The sequence below is a fragment of the Sciurus carolinensis genome, chromosome 13 (assembly GCF_902686445.1).
Source record: "Sciurus carolinensis chromosome 13, mSciCar1.2, whole genome shotgun sequence".
In the NCBI taxonomy this organism is placed as follows: Eukaryota; Metazoa; Chordata; class Mammalia; order Rodentia; family Sciuridae; genus Sciurus; species Sciurus carolinensis.
This window is the reverse complement of record NC_062225.1, coordinates 26,064,401-26,079,195: the sequence shown is the minus strand read 5'-3', so window position 1 is coordinate 26,079,195 and position 14,795 is coordinate 26,064,401. Positions and strand designations below refer to the sequence as shown.

Sequence of the window (14,795 nt, the reverse complement as noted above, 5' to 3'; positions counted from 1 at the left end):
GATCTAAATTGTATTAGAGATAAAAAGAGCTCTGGGAATTTTACAGAAAACACAATCAATGTGATTGAAGGGAGAGGACGTGGAAAGACTTCAATAAAAGCTGGGAAGGCAGAAACAGAGAATCTAGGTAGAAGGTAAATGTTAACAAACCTCATTGGCTAAGGCAGTGGAGGGAATGTCCTGGGAACAAGATAGTTCAATTTCCCTGAAATTAGAATATGTAGGAAGGAACAGTAGTGGGAGATAAGGCTGCCTGGTAAATGGAGAAGGGTGTCAAAAGGTCAGACCTCACAGCCCAGCCTCCTTCCCTTCTTACACTGTACTTGTAAATGGATTTCCATCAAGCTGACTTCTTTAAGTGACTACTTGAAAGTCAATTCCTGCCTTCCACAAATTCCTCTAATAATCAAAATAAAACCATCATTTTACCCCATTCTTATTTTCTTGATTGCCATCGCTGATGACAGGAGGAAAGACAGCCAGTAATTTTTATGGTTGAACTGAGTTATCCCCCACTACACATGACATTTACCTTGACCAAGCTCCTTAAGAATCAGGAATGCTTTCAGGGCAAGTACAATTAGTAGCCTGTTTTTTCTTATTTTTTTTAAAGTCAGTCATTGAATTTCACCATGGTTCTGTACATTTTAGGATTTTTTGTTTTTTACAAAAAGTCAATGGCGGTCTCTAATTCACTGATCATTTTCAATCTCTGGATGACCTTAAAAGCTGAGGGTTTGCCCTTCAGGGATAGTACCGGCTTTTCAGAAAACTGACCTGGCTTCAGGTAAATTGTATGTTTTAAACAAAGGCCTCTTACAAGAGAGCCAGTGTGACAGGACACACTATGGCAGTCCTTATCCAAGGGGTTCTGTTATCAAAGGCTGGTAAGTGGAATCACAGAGGCGCTCCTAGGCTGAGTCCCCCAGAATGATACTGTGGCAGCAAAAATGGGAGAACAGCAAACAGACTCACTACTTTCAGAGTTGCTCAGTGCTCCAGGTTTCAAGGACCTGTCCACCACTGGGGGCTTAGCTGGCCTTGCTGTTGTGTTACAGTCTGAAGGCTGTGTGGACGACACAGGTGAGGTGGGGAACACATCTAAAGAGGGTTTTTCCAAGTCAGGCACCAGTGGGCCACCTAGGCCAGGGTCCACCTTCCCAAATTCCTGTACAATTTTCAGTCGTTCTTTTTCTAGCTCCTGGTTCCGGATCATTTCCTCAAAGGCATGGAACTGTTCCTGTTCCAGCTGTTGCTGCTTCTGCTGTGCTATCCTCTGTCTTTCCTTTTCTAGTTCTTGCTGGATAGCCATGTTCCGGGCAAATTTCTCCGCTTCCTTCTTCTATGAAAAGAGAAAAAGATTTAGGCTAACACTTCAAACCTCAGAAGAAAGCTTCTCAGGAAAAGAAAGATTTCCAAATTGTACTTCTGTGCTAGTTTTATTTTCCAACATGTGAGCCATGATTCCCTTGGTACCTCTATACTGATGGAATATAATCCCCACCCCTTTCTACCCTGCCACCACATACCTATTTTCAAGCACAGTTAAAGTCTCAACCCTTTCAGCTTTAGGTATAACTGAATGAGAAACAAACCTCCAAATTCATTCTCCCCTAATGACTCTACCTAATGTATTTTCTTCTTCACTGAATCTTGATGCACCCTTATTATCTGTAACTCATAACCTGTATCGTGTACAGTTCTATTCTTTAACTGTGCCATGTATATACTCTATATCCTAAGTAAGGCTATAGAATAGAACCAAATCCAAACTTATTTTTGCTACATTGGGAGTCTCCCAAATGAAGCCTCTGAAGTTTTTCTGGTGATCAGTTCCTTGTACAGTGACAATTTAAACTAATAAGAAATAATAAGTAATAACCTCCTTCATTAAAGTTTTAAGTCACTCAGTGCCTTAGGATAACATACCTCATAGCTGTTCAACCCTCTGCTGATTTTTAACACTAGAGTCCAGAACAGAGCCTGGCAGACAACTACATAATAACATGCAAATTCTTGTAGTATGTATTCACATCTGACATGACATCACTGCAAATCCCCGGCCGTTCTCCACAAGCTTGAACTGACTTTATTATTAATTAATTAATTTATTTATTTATTTATTGTCCTGCAGTTGGAACCCAGGGGTGCTCAACCACTGAGCTACATCCCCAGCCCTTTTTATTTTGAGACGGGATCTGGCTAGGTTGCCCAGGATGGCCTACAACTTGCAATCCTCCTGCCTCAGCCTCCTAAGTAGCTGGGATTACTTCTTAATAGTAATCATCTGAAGGTAGCTTGAATAATCAATGATTACAAACAGCTTTAGGTATAATCAAAGGTTAATCAAACCTCCAAATTCTATGATTTGTAAAACCCGTTCTGGTGAGAGTTTGTTTTTGGTATTTGTGCCCTGGATACAGCAGACAGGCAATAGATTTTATGTCCCTCAAGTTACCTCCTGGACAAGTAAACTAATCTATGCTAGAATACTCTGCCTAATCTCTGCTTTTTTTGTTACTGGCCTTTGCACCCCCAAAATGAACTATCACATTAAAATCACAATCTTGGGGCACAGTCTAAGGAACCAAAATAATTTTCTTTTCTTTTTCTATACTTTTATTTACTGACCTTTTCTTCATTATATTGTGTATATTCTTTGGTATATCGTTTTAACAGTTCTGCCTTCAGTTCTTCTGCTTTGGGAAATGCAATCTCCTTTAATTTCTGAGATATAAAACAGAAACTAAGAATTAGAACAATTCTAATGCCAGGTAAGTAGAGAAAAAGACTTAAGTCAAATTTGTGTGGCAACTATCTACAAAAGTGATTTAAAATACCTGCTACTATATCATAACTTCTACCTCATAATTATTGTGATGAGATGGCCTTAGCACCTATCTGTAGGATTTTATGCTGAGATGCAGAGACTACTAATTCTGTCGTAAAATTAGTATGAGTTGCTTTGAAGTTTTTTTTTTTGCTTTTTGTTTTTTGCAGTGCTGGGATTGAACCCAGGGCCTTGTGCTTGCGAAGCAAGCACTCTACCAACTGAGCTATATCCCCAGCCCTGCTTTGAAGTTTTATGATGGACAACAATGAAAATGTAGACCCACCTTTACTGTATCTTTCTTTTCAGGAATAACAGTCGACTTATAATCTCGATGCTTTGGTAGTTTCTCAATAAAGAGCCTAAGGAAACAGATCAGAATGATGATGATGCAAGAAAAATTTCCAAAGGTCCATGAGTCCCCAAATAATGCATCTCCTCTACCCTGCAGACACTGAGTGAAGGGTTTCCAAAGGCGCAGGGCAAAGAGAACAGGCATACCCAGACACGGTAAGTGCCCTACCCATCTCCATGCTTGGAAAGCACAAAAAGCCTTTCCCTTTTCTTTTAAACCAGACATGGGCAGCAAGCATCATACTCTGTTATGGTTTAGATATGAGGTGTTCCCCAAAAGCTCATGTGTAAGACAATGAAAGAAGGTTCTGGGGTAAATGATTAGAACATGAGTGTTGTAACCTAATCAGTGAATTAATCCACTGATATGGAATAAGTGGGTGATAACTACAGGCAGGTAGGGTGTGCTAGAGGAAATAGGCTACTTGGGGCGTGGCTTTGGGTTTATATTTTGTCCTGGTGAGTGAAGCTCTCTATTCTCTTGTTGCCATGTCCTGAATCACATGTTCCTCTATCACACCCTTCTGCCATGATGTTCTGCCTCAACTTGGGTGCAGAGCTACGGCGTTGGCTGACCATGGACTGAACCTCTGAAACTGTGAGCCAAAGTAATCTCTGCTCTTCTAAGTTCTTGTTAGGTCTTTTGGTCACAGTGACAAAAAAGCTAACTAAAATAGACTCCTATATCAAAAAGGATGGTCAACAAAACAAAACAAAACCCAAGATTCAAACCAAACCAAACAAAGCCTATCCTATACCCAAAAAATACCTCCCAAGAAAGAGATCCTTTCCATGTTGTGACATGACAGACTTTCAAAGGAAAGGACCTCTGTCACAAAACATTCTTCAGAGGATAAAAGTTTGGCAGTCATGAACAGGAAGCTAAGAGAAAACCTTGTTCATTTCTATTCTTGTGACATTTAACTCTGGCATTTTTTCTTTGGGATTCATATTCCTTCAAAAAATATTCCTTTACATTATACCAACCATGGAAATGCTTAGATAGTATATGTATTATGTATATATGATATGTACAGCATGTATTATGATCTTCAATTGAAAGTGCTTAGATAAAAATCTGATTATACATGTTCTCTTTTAGTTATTTCCTTGGCTAGAAGAAAGCTCAGTGGGGAACATAAACTGAATCAATTCACAGACCTCTGAGATTTACAGTATCTACTTTGGGACAGTGAAAACAATTAGAAGTCCATCAACTTGTCACAGGAAGAAAGTGGCAGACTCAGAATTTGAACACTATCCCATACTGCCTCCATAAGGCTGTTAGAATGTCTGGAACAAACATGCTTTAATAGAAGTAAGATGCGATGTGTATAAACTGAGATACCAAATATTTTGAGGGTAGTGTGTCCATGGCTCTAAATACTGTACTAAAGTTGAGATAAACCTTTTTCAACCTTCCTCCCATGGAATAGGCATACGTGGAGGAAGAAGCCTCAGTAAAGGTAAAGAAGACCCCATCTAAACAAATCCTCTGTAGATAAGTCTTTCTCCTTCAGCTCTATATTAGACATAAGAAAATTTCATTTTAATACAAATTGATCATACTCCTCAGACAGGGATAAATTCTAAAATAAGAATGGCTCTAAAAATCTTTTATTTGGATACATTTTATATATATATGTATATGTTTGTGTATATATATGTACACACACACACACACACATATCAGGTTTCTGGAAGTCTATATTTAAAAGAACAGATTCATTTCTTTAAACTGCAAAATCATGAAGATGATTTTTGGTAAATAACACATAGTTCTAGAGTTATATTCTAGAGATTTATAATTCAGTAGATCTCCCACCTTGACCCCCAAATCAAGGTACATATTTATTACCTTTAGCAGGCTGAATGTGCTTGGGATTGAGGCCATGAACAGCCATGAAAGCACCATGTCATAGAAATATCATACTTTATGCTCACATTACAGAACTACATGTAAACTTCTTGAGGTCAGAGATTTCTTTCATGTTTTTTTGTAAAAATCCTCGAAATCCAGCACAGTGCCTTGGGTAAAGGGATACTCAATAAAGATTAATTAAATTGTTTTATAACCTCTGGATTAGTTGAGTAAACAAAAACGGTACACATAGTATGCTACTTTAGGTGTAACAATGGGGGATATTTTATGTATGCAGGTATTTATTTTGTTTTTAAGTATATAAAGAAACAGAAAATATATACAGAAACCAATAAAAGCAGAAAGCAGGGAAAACAGAGTAGATGAGATCAGAGTGGGAATGAAACTTTTCACATATCTCTTTTTACATTAGTTTGACTTTAACCATGTAAATGGAAGCCAGTTTTTCATAAGATAAAACTTCCAGGCTTGTATGTGAATACCTTTCCCTTGTTTTAGTCTCTGTAGTTAATTTTCTGAATTGGAGATGTATGGGCAGAAATGCCTACAGAAAACAGACAATGGGCAACATAATCCATTTCAATTACTGGAGGTCACACAGCTTAACAGACAGGTGGACAGGCTCTGGAGCCACTCTGCCTGGGTTCAGATTCTTGCCTCATCATGTACTAGATGTACGACCTTGGTAAATCACTTAATCTCATCATCTCTCAGTTTCTTTATACATATAAATTATAGATATGGAGATAACTAGAACTCTCTAATAGTGTTGCCATGACATGAGGAGTTATTAAAAATAAGGGGTTTTGGGTGTAGCTCAGGGAGTAGAGCATTTACCTACAATATGTAAGGCCCTGGGTTCAATCCCCAGTACAAAAAACAAAACAAAACAAAACAAAAAAACCCTATATATAACATATTGTAACAAAAAAGAGAAAATAAAAGTAAAGTGCTGCTGAGCACAGTGCCTAGCACATAGTGGTGGCCCAAATGTCTACTGTTCTCTGGCCATACGTGGTTACAGCCCAGAGAGAGGAAATGTACCAAAGCAAACAATGACGCACTGGCATAAAACACAGGCAGAACAAAATAACAGGACCATGGAAAAATAAGAGACAAATGTAAAAGTAAATACAGAAGGTGAATAAATATGTGAAATGGTGCCCAACTTCACTCATAATGAAAGAAATTCAAATTAAGATATCCTTTTCATCCTTCAGATTGGCAAAGGTTTAACAGTTGGTTGTACCTGGTATAGGTAAGTGCGTAGGGAAATGGGTATTCTAATACATTGTTAGGGGGATTGTAAACTGTTATGCTTTGGATGTGAGGTGTCCCCCCAAAACCCACATGTGAGACAATGCTAGAAGGTTCAGAGGAGAAATGATTGGGTTGTGAGAGTCTTAATCCAATCAGTGATTTAATCCCCTCATAGGGATTAACTGAGTGGTAAATGAAGTGGTAGGGTATGGCTGGAGGAGGTGGAAATTGGGGCATGTTTGGGGTACCTATTTGTATTTGTTGAGTGGAAACTCTCTCTCTGCTTCCTGATCGCAATGTGAGCTATTTCCCTTTGCCACACTCTTCCACCTTAAGCTGTTCAGTCTCACCTTAAACCCTGAGGAATGGAGCTGGCCTTCTATGGACTAAGACTTCTGAAAACGTGAGCCCTCAAATGAACCTTTTTTCCTCTACAATTATTCTGGGTTGGATCTTTTAGTCACAGCATTGAAAAAAGCTGACTAAAACATAAACTGATAAAATTATTTTCTTAAGGGAAGGAAAAGATGGGAGGCAATTATTCAAAATTTAAAATGTGAACAAACAATTCCACCCCCAGGAATTTATCCTAGAGATCATAATAGAGTAGTACAAAGATATACATATAAGGCTATTCAGTTGAATTGTTCATAAAAGTAGGGAAAACAAAACAAAACCTAAATGTCCATTAATAGGGGCAGTTTAATAAACTGTGTGAAAACAATGTAATAATTTACTCACCCATTCAAAAATATTTACAGAGCATCAACTACAGGGTCAAACATTATTCAAAAGGTTGGGAATATGATAGTGAATGATCCAGTAATAAATTTCTTTCCACCAGGCACAGTGGCATACGCCTGTAATCCCAGCAACTAGGGAAGCTGGGGCAGGAGGATTGCAAGTTTGAGGCCAGTCTCAGCAACTCAGTGAGGCCCTAAGCATTTTAGTGAGACCCTGTCTCAAAATAAAAAAGCAAAAAGGACTGAGGATGCAGCTCAGTGGTAAAGTACCCCCGGGTTAAATCTCCAGGACCAAAAAAAAAAAAAAAATTCCCACTATAGTGGGTACATTACAGTGGAGGAACAAACAATTAATAAACAAAGAATGTTAGAGAATCAGCACTAGGAATGTCCTCATTAATAGGAAAGGGGAAGGGCTGGGGATGTGGCTCAGTGATAGAGTGCTTGCCTGGCATGCAGAGTGAAGTTCTGGTTTGATCCCCCATACTGAAAAAAAAAAAAAAAAAAGAAAAAAGAAAAGGAAACAGAGGGTAATAGGGAGAGGTGAAATTTTAGAAGGGCTCATAAGAAGGTGGCATTTGAGTGAGGACTGGAAGAGGGTAAGCCATGAAGAGATCTGGGATAAGACTGTTCCAGACCGAAGGAATAGTTCTGAATAAAATGGTTCAGTATATCTCAAGGAAAAATGCTATTAAGAAAGCAAATTGTAGAACAGAATACAGAGTATGATCCTATTCATGCCCCAAGGAAAAAGGGTATACATATGAGCCTTTTTTGCTTGAACATGCATAAACATTGTTATACGCACACAAGAGACATTACAGTGGTCACCTCTGGTGAATAGGACTTCTCTTTTCATCTTAACATTTCCCTTGTAGTGTTTGAAAATAATTTTTATCATGAACAAGTGTTAATTTTGCATGAAAACAAGTCATTTAGAAAGTCAAACAGAAATTATATAACATGAATGTATTAAAAACATTTAGTTTTTTCCTTTCTTCTCTAAATTTTCATTTCTTCTAGTCTTAAAAGTTATTCAGTGAATCTACATTGTGCATAACTATAGAAATGAAAAGTTCCTCCCCATTTGTGTATAATGAATCAAAACGCAGCATGTAAAAATAAAAAAAAAAGTTATTCAGCAAAGTAAAGCAGTATCATAGATGAACTCTTTTTCAGTCTATAAACCCCAATCCCAGTAAAACATTTTCAACACAAGTGACAGTTCATTTTCTGAAAAAGGATTTGTATTATAGGAAGCTCACAGAGCAGACATGAATTGCCTGAATACTCTTAAGTCCTGTCTGTGTAGCCTAGACGATGACCATAAAAAGCTGTGAAAGAATCTACTGCCTGGTTTATTGTCTGTGCTCATCATGAAAATATGTACTGATTTAATATGCTGAAGATCTTTCTTCTATGCTGGGGTCTGCAAAAGGCAAAGCATTCCTACATAGGGAAACTATGGAGCAGGGAAATATGCCTGAGATCATTAAGATGCCTGAACTGCTCCAGGAAAAAGGGCAGAAATGCCTTTTAAATCCTGAAAGTGTCCACAAAAGGTCTAGAACAATGATTCTCAATAGTGGGGGAGGCACAGGAGTGGTGAGGTAGATTCCTACCCTACTCTCTCATCTCTCCTCAGGTGTAGTAACTAGAAAAGTGAGACACTGTTGCTGGAATATACCAAGTAAAACAAGATAGAAAAATAGGCTGAGAATCACTGAGCTAGAACATTTTTGCAACTCTGCACTTGTCATTTCACAGAATCAGAATCAAGGTCTTGAAAGCTGCTGCAAGAAAAGAAGTTACTACATTTATTACATTTGGCCAAACCAACCCAATGAAGTCCCAAGTTAAACCACAAATCCAACAAATCAAGTCAATAAACTGCCAAATTCCACTCTGCCCAGCTCTCCTCCAGACCCAGTTCATCATATTAAATGGTCTTATAAGTGGAACCCCTTATATAGGGTCAGACTGTCCACAGAAGTCTCACTGTTAACACTGACGATTTGTGTCACCAAGGTAATACCAGGTTATATTCAAAACCAGTCTTAATACCATTCCCTCTTGCCTTCTTAAGAGTTTATTGCTACATTAAATTCTCTTCTGGACCACCAGCCTCTCCTTCACCACAGGACCCTTTCCAGCTTGGAAAAAAAATACAATCTCCCATCTTAAAATACACATACACATATTCACATACTCCTTTTCTCCCTTCAGAGATTTCCCCTTTTTCTATTTTCCTTCCTATCCAAACTTCCCCAAAGAGTTGTCTACACAAGGGTTTGGCAAAGTACAGCTAGTGAGCCAAATCCAGTTACCCACCTGTTTTTGTAAATAAAAACTCATTTGTTTAAGTTATTATCTATAGCTGCTTTTACACTACAAAGCAAAGGTTATGACAGAGATTAAATGGCTCCACCAAGTTCCAAATTTTCACTATTTGGCCCTTTTAAGAAATTTGCTCACTTCCACTCCCCACCTCCACTTTCTTATTGTCCGTTCACCTTTCCCCTTACTCTGGTCTAGTCTAGTCTTAATCCTTCTAGTGAAAGTGCTTACCAAGATCACCAGTGACATCATGTTACCAAAAAGGGTCACATTTCTGTCCTTCTTCACCTAATATTCTCCTTCAAACAATGACCTCTTTAGGTTCCCATGATACCACTCCTTCCTGGATTTCCTCTTGCCTCTCGAACTTTCCTTCAAAATCTCCTCTGCTGGTTCTCCTACTACCAACCAACCTCACACTTCTGTCCTAGGATCCTTCTCTTCTCATGGAGAATTCTTGGTCCTTCTATGTGTCATAGATTCCTCTGGCATCTAATAAAACCTATAAAACCTATGGACTCCACCACTGAGCCACATCCCCAGCCCTCTTTTGTATTTTATTTAGAGACAGGGTCTCACTGAGTTGCTTAATGCTTTGCTTTTTCTGAGGCTGGCTTTGAACTCGCAATTCTCCTGCCTCAGCTTCCTGAACCTCTGGGATTATAGGTGTGCATCACTGAACCCAGCCAGAATGATATTTTCAAAGTTTAAAGTATGAAAAATTACGAAAGAATCCAATATTACTGAAGTACAGTTGTCAAAATATAAAAGAAATGTGATATGTGCTACTTCATTAATGTAGTTATTAATATATTACATAACAGGATCTAGCCATGTGTTTAATATGCTGTATCATAATTCTGAAGTAATGATAAATGTAGATGCTATTTTGTGATACCAGAACAACTGTAAAGAGACATGAAAATATCTTGATTTCTATTGGTGACAAGGTTATAAATATTTTGAATACAACTTTTGTTTTAGGCCTACATTCAACATGGAAAGAAATTCTAAATTTTAGTCAGGGATAGCAAAAACAAGAAACATTTTCCTCATCCAACTTCATGGATCCCCTGAATTCTATCCATGAATCCCTGAGAGTTTCCTGGACCCCGGGTTAAGAACCTCTTCACTAGAAGGTCTCAGCCATTCTCGTGGCTTCAGAACCATCTATATGTTGAGGTCACCCTTATTTATATTTTTAGCCTGGATCTCTCCTCTGAGTTCAGACTGGTACATTCAACCTCCTATTGACATTTCTATTTGAACATCTCATTTGAATCTCAAATTTAACAAGTCGATAATAAAACCCCATAACTGAACTCTCCCCAACCTAATCCCCTCCCCAAGCCTTTTTAATTTTTTTCTGTGATACAGAGGGATTGATCCAGGTGCACTACCACTGAATTACATCTCCATTTTATTTATAAATACTATTTACTTTAGTATTTACTAAATACTATTTACTTATATATTTTGGACACAGGTTCTCAGTAAGTTGTTAAGGCTGGTCTTGAACTTATAATCCTCTTGCCTCAGCCTCCTGAGTAGCTAGGATTACAAGTGACTGAGCTCCTCAAACCCCTTTTGAAACACTCAGGAAGTGGCTTACCAAGTTGCTCAAGGCAAAAACCTGAGGTCAACCATGATAGGATCTTTTTCCCCAGACTCTATATGCAAATCCCCTGAACTCCACCTCCATTCAGCAAATCCATCTGCCTCTCCCATGCTGCCATGCTTCACTACTCCAAACCCCTAGCCTTCTCCTGAGTTGCTGAAAGAGTTTCCTAGCTGGTTTTCCTGCCTCCTCTGAACACCCCTCCACTATTTACCACACAAGAGCCCAAACTCATATTTTAAAAATACAAGTTTAGGTCACACCCTCACTTTACTTTTCAATGGCTTTCTATTGCTCCCAAGATAAAATGCAAACTCCTTACCATGGCTTGTAAGGTCCTGCTGAATCCTGTTCCACTTGCCTCTCCAAACTCACCTGGAATCTTTCTCCTTCTTCATTTGCTACACTCCAAATACAACAATCATTCAGTGCCCAGAATACACTAAGGTCTTTTCTACTAAAAGTTTCTGAACAGTTAGCTCTGTTTTAAATGCTCTGCCCCATGCTCCTGTAATGACCAACTTGACTACATCCTTCAAGCTCAGCTTAAAGCTCACCTTATCAGAGAGACCTTACCCTGAGTATATTTAATCAGATATCATGGTTTCTAATTAAACAGCGCTCTCTTTGTTGCCTTCATAGCATCTTATTTTGTTATGGTATTTATGTGCTAATCTATTTATTGTCTTCTTCTATACCTAAAAAAGAACACCAATAAAGTCATTTTACTCCTTATGGTGTCTATGTTTCCTAGTGCAGTACCAAGTTGACTGACTCAGTATATATTTGTTGAATGAATAAGGTCCTTGCTCTGAAAGCACTTTCTTCTGGGTCCTACTGTCCCAGAAGACCCTTCAGAAAATACATGGTAGAGTAATTTCATGATTCTACTGAATGTTTTCAAGTAGTGATTCTGTAAAGGAATTGTGCCCCTTGGTTCCATTCTGAGAAAATGATCTACAAGATAACTGGAAATAGACAAGAATAGTATTTCTTCTGGCAGTCAAGTATGTAAAGAGAAGAGTCACAAAAGAAAATAAATTCTGTGTCTATGAATGACACACTCCTAATAGGAAAGGGAGACAGAAGTGCAATTGTAATTCTATGAAACTTTAACACTAAGGCCACATGAGAGGGTATGATAGTATTAATAATGGACTATAAGAACTCTGAGGAAATTTGCAATACTTCTGAACTTAGACAACAGCAGTCCCTTTAACTCTAAAATTATGAGTCCTAGGTAGTCCCCTCGCCACATACTTTCCTTTAGAGCATTTGCATTGTGTAATATCCAGAAGACTCCTTAGGCTGTCACAGTTTGGAGGCAGAGGTTGCTATTGGCACCTACTGTTTAGAGAACAGGGATGCTGCCAAACATCCCAAAATGCATAGAACAGTCCCATAACAAAGACATATTCACTTACAAAGTCAAACTCTTGCTTTAGATGAGGATGTGATAAAAAATTTAATGTAATATAACTGGTAATGCATGTATCTCCTTGGGAGGACATATAAGGAACTAATAAGAAGGACTGTCTCTGGTGAGGGGAACTGAAGATTGAAAGGAAAACAGACGTTGGTAAGAAGGTTTATTTTTTAATTTTATATATACACATACTCTTTTGCCATCTGAATTCTACATCATAGGTATATATTACCTCTTCAAAAAAACATTAACAAAAAACTAACTGAAAAATATAGTGCTTCACAATGAAAATCTCAAAAGATTAGCTTCGACTCAGAACACAACTAAATGGAAAACAAAGAAAACCTATGTTCTAGAGTGAATTCTAAATTTGGAGTTACAAAACCTGGGTTTTATCACTCTAAACCATGGAACACAAGCATATCCCTCAACTGATTGCCTCCTATGTAGAACAGGAGGATGATGTCCTCTACTCAGTGCTCACAGAACTATGAAGACCAAATGAAATTATGTAGGTGAAATGCCCTGTGAACTACTAAGGGACATACAAATACATGTAATTTTTTTTATGAAAGAACAAGATTGGAAATGATGAATAAGACCTTTAATAACATTATTCTCTTTCTAAATTACATCTCTCTTCTTTGTCACTGCGGTTTTAGGAGTTGTTCCCTGTTAGTAGTATTGAAATTTTCTATTCATGCTGCCTACCCTAAGATGATAAACAACTCAAGGGAAAGGTCGTATTATGATGAGACATACAAATTGTAGGTGGTCAATAATTATTTGAAGATTTCAAGGACTGTGGTAAAGGTTAAGAAGAACAATTTCTTCCTATATTACTCCATTTGCTACAGAATAAATAGAGGCAAAGAATTTTGGCTCTGCTAGATCCTAACAATAATCCCATGACCAACTGCCTTAAGAGAAAGAACAGTAAGGACTTTCATCAACACATAACACATCTAGTTAAACTACCATATCTTTTGTCTAACAGCTGGGCCATGTGGGCATAGGCTGAAGAGCTTGGTTTCTTACTCATGAAATCACTGAGTCATAGAAATAACACCTTCAGTTCTCATGTCTTTGAATGGCAAAGACAGGCTATATGTAGGAGCTGCCAGCAAAAATGATTAATACTGATGATGCTATCGGATTCTCTAGTTTTAGCAATTATGAGCAGAATAATTGAGCACAAGGGCAGAATAAGCGAGGCATCAGTCACAAGAAAAGAAAAAGGAAACTGTAGGTGTCTTACGTGATGTACTTGTTATAAAGGATGAAGGCATGTTCAATGTTGCCTTCCTCAGAGTAAATGGACGCCATTCGGATCATCTCAACTCCTGAGCGGAAGTATCGACGGGGTGGAATGTCTTCATTCACCTCCACTGTACTCCCCAACTGGGACAGAGCCCTCACCCGGTCTTCGGGTGGGAGGCTCACATCTCCATGGTCAGACATCAGGACCAAGAAGTTCTGAGACAGAAAACAGATGGTATCAAAAACATGGCCCCCATCATCCCAGCACAGTCTAGAACAACGTGTGTTTACCTCATCAACCTCTACTTTAAGAAAACACTTAGAGAATAAAATACACTGTGGTGGTTCTAGTCAAATTAAGTCTCTCTCCTACAAGAAGGCTAACCCTCAAGGAAGCCCAAATCATGAAGAGAGGATTGGCAGACTCAAAAACCTATAATCCTCGTGCCACAATTGGGTTGTACCATGGAATATAACAATAACAGGCCAAGGGGGTTCAGTTCTACCCTTCACAATAGTCATTCCCTCTTATTAGGCAGTCTGCCTAAAGCATCATAAAAGTTGTGTGTCTTCCACATTTCTCCTTCCACTTACCTACTTGCATTTACCCCAGTACCTGAAAGAGCACATTCAGTGAACTTTCATGAGGATGGTGAAGTGACTTCATGTATGGTCATTTTAATTTAACCTGAGTAACTGTTATTTTCTCTGCTATACATTTTCATGTTTCCCTCAGTGAGGGAAGCTGGTCTGGTGATGAATGTTCATAATCAAAACTGCTCACTAAACCACTATTCCTTTCAATCTAAAATATTGTGCCTCATCTTCATAGAAAGGGATCTATTTTTTTTTCTTTTTGCTCTGGCGATTGAACCCAGGGGTGCTTTACCACTGATCTACATCCCCAGTCCTTTCTATGTTTTATTTTGAGACAGAGTCTCACTAACTTGCTTAGAGCCTTGCTAAGTTATTGAGGGTGGCCTAAAACTTGTGACCCTCCTGTCTGAGCCTCCTGGGTTGTTGTGTTTACAGGCACCACACCCAGCTAAATTTTACCTTTTTTTAAAAAACCAAATTTGAGTTAG

At 38.3% G+C, this 14,795-nt stretch overlaps 1 protein-coding gene across 4 annotated transcripts in view; it reads right to left on the bottom strand.

Annotated features, from left to right (window-relative positions):
• Window positions 1-14,795, bottom strand: part of Stambp (STAM binding protein) — a 30,857-nt gene that overhangs the window by 14,620 nt on the left and 1,442 nt on the right. For 3 of the 4 annotated variants that reach the window (XM_047523534.1, XM_047523537.1, XM_047523536.1), the window contains exons 2-5: window positions 13,709-13,926; window positions 3,117-3,192; window positions 2,632-2,727; window positions 976-1,342 (exon numbers count right to left, since the gene is read on the bottom strand). In XM_047523534.1, coding sequence (XP_047379490.1) covers window positions 976-1,342; window positions 2,632-2,727; window positions 3,117-3,192; window positions 13,709-13,911 — 742 coding nt within the window. In that variant the 5' untranslated portion in view covers window positions 13,912-13,926. The remainder of the gene's footprint in view (window positions 1-975; window positions 1,343-2,631; window positions 2,728-3,116; window positions 3,193-13,708; window positions 13,927-14,795) is intronic. The other variant, XM_047523538.1, reaches the window with a different exon arrangement.